At 38.9% G+C, this 4,687-nt stretch overlaps 1 protein-coding gene across 20 annotated transcripts in view; it reads right to left on the bottom strand.

Annotated features, from left to right (window-relative positions):
- LOC126401483 (uncharacterized) overlaps positions 1-2,800 on the bottom strand; it is a 47,674-nt gene extending 44,874 nt beyond the window's left edge. For 3 of the 20 annotated variants that reach the window (XR_007571072.1, XM_050062813.1, XM_050062811.1), the window contains exons 1-3: positions 2,683-2,795; positions 1,960-2,041; positions 1,110-1,226 (exon numbers count right to left, since the gene is read on the bottom strand). Coding sequence is in view for 19 of the 20 variants with exons in the window: in XM_050062813.1 (XP_049918770.1) it covers positions 1,110-1,226; positions 1,960-1,985 (143 nt within the window). In the remaining variant the exon portion in view is untranslated. Of the gene's footprint in view, positions 1-207; positions 283-464; positions 576-870; positions 925-1,109; positions 1,227-1,959; positions 2,042-2,682 lie in introns of all 20 variants that reach the window. The other 17 variants (XM_050062796.1, XM_050062804.1, XM_050062808.1 and 14 more) reach the window with 15 other exon arrangements.
- Positions 2,801-4,687: the final 1,887 nt, after the last annotated feature.

The following is a 4,687-nucleotide window of genomic DNA, read 5'->3' as shown; positions in this document are numbered from 1 at the left end:
ATTGTGCACCATGTCAATAAATGTATTTCTCTCTTAAATGGAGTCTCTCCTGACTGAACTGACTTTAGTGTCTGTCAGTCCAGATACAAGTGACAGAAAAGATGAATGTGACTGTGCTGAAAAAGTTTTAGTCATGTCCACAGATTCATCTAAATATTTGAGACTGTGTGTGAAACAATGTAAATGAGGTTAACAGATTAGACTCACAGGTCGTCTGGAGACTCAGAGAAACCATCATCTGCCACATTGTGCTTCTTCTCAAAGGAAGACAGATCTAACCTGCTGCAAAAGATAATCAGTCATGATGCATCAGTTTGTCTTCACAGGTCACGTAGCAACAGCAGCACGTTAGCTATCAGATGCTAAAATTATAAAGTAACATAATAATGACTGACATCATCAGACTTGTGTGTGTGCAAAATATCAGTGAATGCAGTTACATTTTAATGATGATAAAAGCTTACCTGGGAGAGACTCCTTCTTTGAAATGAATCAGTCCATCTTTTGACCGATCACTCTTGAAGGACACACCAGAGTCAAAGGACTCTATGGACAGTCTGCTTCTTTCAGTCATCCTGGTAAACAAGACACAAAGAGCAGCAGGGTGGGAAATGAGATGATCAGACATCCAGACACATCAACTGATGGATATCAGATTACTTTATTGTGCACCATGTCAATAAATGTATTTCTCTCTTAAATGGAGTCTCTCCTGACTGAACTGACTTTAGTGTCTGTCAGTCCAGATACAAGTGACAGAAAAGATGAATGTGACTGTGCTGAAAAAGTTTTAGTCATGTCCACAGATTCATCTAAATATGTGAGACTGTGTGTGAAACAATGTAAATGAGGTTAACAGATTACACTCACAGGTCGTCATGATCTCCCACAGAGCCGATGTCTGGACCAATAAGATCGTCCAGCCTGCAGCGAGTGAGATAATCAGAGTTATGATGCTACTTTATGAGGATGGAAATAAACATTAAAAGCAACAGGATTTCAAACATGATAACAGTGTGTGGAGTAATGTTAAAGAGGTTACACATGTAACATGTGACTTTACCAAATGTTCATAATGAGGCAACATTTTATTGTTAGTAAACACTTACTTCTCTTTAGGAGAGGGGGGTGTGTCTTTAACATCTGCAGTGCAGCCTTGTGAATCATTCCTCCTGACAGACACACAGCTGGTGATGCCAGAGGACAGGAACTTTTTCAGACGGACTCTGAAAGAAAGATAATCACACACATTTACACACACACAGAATCCCTCAGCCCAGTTATCATGTCATTGTTTTCTTGTAGTCTGTATTTTATTTATTGTACCTGTATGTGGACAGGTGTGCCCTCACCTCAAGTATCTGATCAGTTCAAACACATATATAATGATACATGATAAAATAAACCCTGAAATGTCAGTAGTGCTACAGTGTCAAGATCAGGACTCATCAGACACTCTGGATGTATGTGGTATCATTTATAAAGCCAGATGTTTACTCCTGGAATGACAGCTCTCATAACATACAAAGGCAACAAAGGATGAGCTGAATTTAACTTTCATAACTGCTGGTCTTGTGTCCTCTCTGGTAGACAAGAGAGAAAAACAGGAAATGAGATGATCAGACATCCAGACACATCAACTGATGGATACACAGAAACTACTGAGTAGACATCAGAGAAGTTCAGTAAAAGTTGATTCTGTTCCCACTGAATGATTCCTCTCCTCTTTTTAAAGATGTTCCTCCTAATTCTCACTTTAACATTAATTATTAGATTATTATAAGGGTGCAGAGGTCCTAATATTTTCAGTCATTTCCATCTTCCAGGAGAGAAAGTTGATTTTACTGACTCTAGTGTCAGTGTGGATACAAATGAAATTAAATTACAGGTCACACAGTAACAAAAGCACTTTAGTTAACACAGATACTAAAGTTATAAAGTAATATAATAATGTCTTACCTTGACTCTGACCAGTTGGCCCCCATGTTCACACTGAGCCCTGCAGAGTGTGGTTATGAGCTCTATGACTGCCTTCTTTATGCTGCAAGTTTAATAAGTAGCTGTATGAGAATATGCATATTTGTCATCACTATATAAAATATTTACAGCCTGATTTACTTGGAAGATTAACGTAGTGACATGTTGTCTGTTTCACATTACTGCCGCTGTATGTTAGGTGTTAGTTTGGAGCTTTTGTCCACTTTTCCTGTTCAGTCAAACACAAAATAATTTAAGTCACTTGAAGCAGAGCCTGGTGTTGAAGAAAAACTAAATAGTCTCACACAACAAAGGGGAAGGAAAACTTGGTTTCCTTGTTTATTACACCAGTAGTTCTCCTTTTAGTGTCGAGCAGCCCCCTTACATGTCAGGTTTAATAACATTTCACTTCAGGGACCTCCATGTGAAAAGATTTTGGTAGTTAGCTGTGAATTCTACAGCTGTTTACTGGAGTTGAGGAGATACCTGTGGAGGAAGTGACACGAAGAAAACAGTAACGTTGTGCACGGCCCGCCATTTTAGACGCCTCGATAAAGACGCCTAGAAAACAAACAACACAATTCGGACTTGTTTTTCTCGTTAACTTTTGTTGTTGTTGTTCGGACAGAATGAAATAACTGAATAAACGGATGACACAAGAACCCTGGTGATAAGAGTAATTAAGTAACAGAGTATTTACAATACCTTTTGGGAGTCTCTCTGTTGGTAAACAAGACTGCGACACTGCTGTAAGAGTCAAAGTGAAACTATGCTGCTCCGGAAACTCAACCTCCCCCTCTGCTCACCACTGGAGCGCGCACACACACACACACACACACACACACACACACACACACACACACACACACACACACACACACACACACACACACACACACACAGATAATGCAGTCAGAACACATTTGTATCCCCCTGCAACATTTGCTATGAAATAATAAACTTCTCTATATTCACCAAGATTATTAGACATGATACACACAAGGTAAAACCCTTGGTGTCAGTGCAGAGACAGTGCATTATGGAGGGGTTATATTATATTTGGCAGGTTGCATGATGAGCCTGGTAGGACAACAGCTGTGTGTGATGAAGAAGAGCACTACAACCTACAGTGGCTGCAAAAGTTTGGCCCCCTGGATTCTTTTACTGTGAATAGTTGAGTAAATAGAAGATGAGCTGATCTCAAAAGGCATGAAGTTTAAGATTAAACAAAGAAAATAACTGTATTACTTTTATTTTGTATAATTTTGCAGTGAACAAAATGAAAGGAGCACTGTTGGAACCATGTGTTTGATTTTTGTGAAATGTATGATGTTAGGAGGCAAGCGGTTTTCACTGTGCATTGATACCATACCTACGCTGTAGCCTGACGTACACCTCCCCAGAAATGTAACTACACGTCACAGCAACACAGACCTCCTGTGTATTTCTGTAAGCTGAAACCATTTCCCTCAGTGGAAACAAAACTGTCATTTACTTTAGTTTCACAGATAAGAAACAATAAATTGTGAAGACAATAAAGCCTCCACAAAAATAGCATTTGAAGTCTCAAGTCTTTTAAGATTTATCCTGGCTTCATATGAGCAGAGGAAATCTCCACTAGTCACCCAGCTAATTTAAACAATGTAAAATGCCATAGGCTTGTGCTAATAACATTCACATGTTGTATTTGTTTGGAAAACATGTTTAGTATCAGACAGTTGTTTTGTCAGTGAACCTTGTGAGCTGTAATGGAGCTGAATTATGTAACATTACCTTTGTTGAGTGTTGCTGTTGTCCCTGGCTTCATATGAGTAGAGGAAAAGTCTGCTAGCTGCTCAGCTAATTTATACAATGTAAAATGCCATAGGCTTGTGCTAAAAACATTAGCATGTTGTATTTGTGGGGAAAATGTGTCCAGATAAAGACAAGTGTTTGTCTGTGAATGCTGCGAGTTATAGTGAAGCTGATTTGTGTACTTGTGTTTGAAGTTGTCTCTATTAAGCCATGTTTAATGTGTGTTTAGTGTGTGTTTTGAATCAATTAAACTTTACAGCACTTCACAGAAACACAGAAACCCTGACACCGACTAGTGTTTTGGAGGTGTAACTGCAGAGTGACACAGACACACCACAGAAGTATAACTCCCGCTTAAAATGTACATGGCTGTTATTCATTGTAAGTTTGTGTTGAAAGTTATATGAACAGTATGGACAATGGTGAGAAAATAAACAAATGATGATATACAGCGCTGGGAAAGTTTGGTAGTAATTCTCTAAGAACACGTCCAGCCAATTAGCAACCAGTAGCAGCTAAAGTACAGGCTAGTCACCACATGCACCATGCAAAGGGTTTGGGCACCCTGAGTCATTTGAGCTCTGAGACAACTTACAGGGTCTCACAATAATTAGCGTGAGTGTCGCATTTTATGTTTTGTGCAGTATATTTGGCATTTATTTTAGTAAAACATTCTCTATATTTCAAAAGGAGGACATCACAGTTGACACGTTTGGGGACTATAAGGATGTTATTTTCAAACCAAGTGTCAAAAGACAAACTTTTCTTTTGGAACAAAACGTCCCAGTTTGTTCCAAATAAAGTTGGCTCCTAATGACGAGCACTAATTATTTCATGAATCACGCACCCACAGGTCTTTGTTTCCTCTTCATTCTGATTGTCAGCTTTCCAAATGAAACAGTCAACACCACACATG

The sequence above is a fragment of the Epinephelus moara genome, chromosome 14 (assembly GCF_006386435.1).
Source record: "Epinephelus moara isolate mb chromosome 14, YSFRI_EMoa_1.0, whole genome shotgun sequence".
Taxonomy (NCBI): Eukaryota; Metazoa; Chordata; class Actinopteri; order Perciformes; family Serranidae; genus Epinephelus; species Epinephelus moara.
Note: the sequence above shows the minus strand (reverse complement) of the source record. Positions and strands in the feature narration are given on the sequence as shown.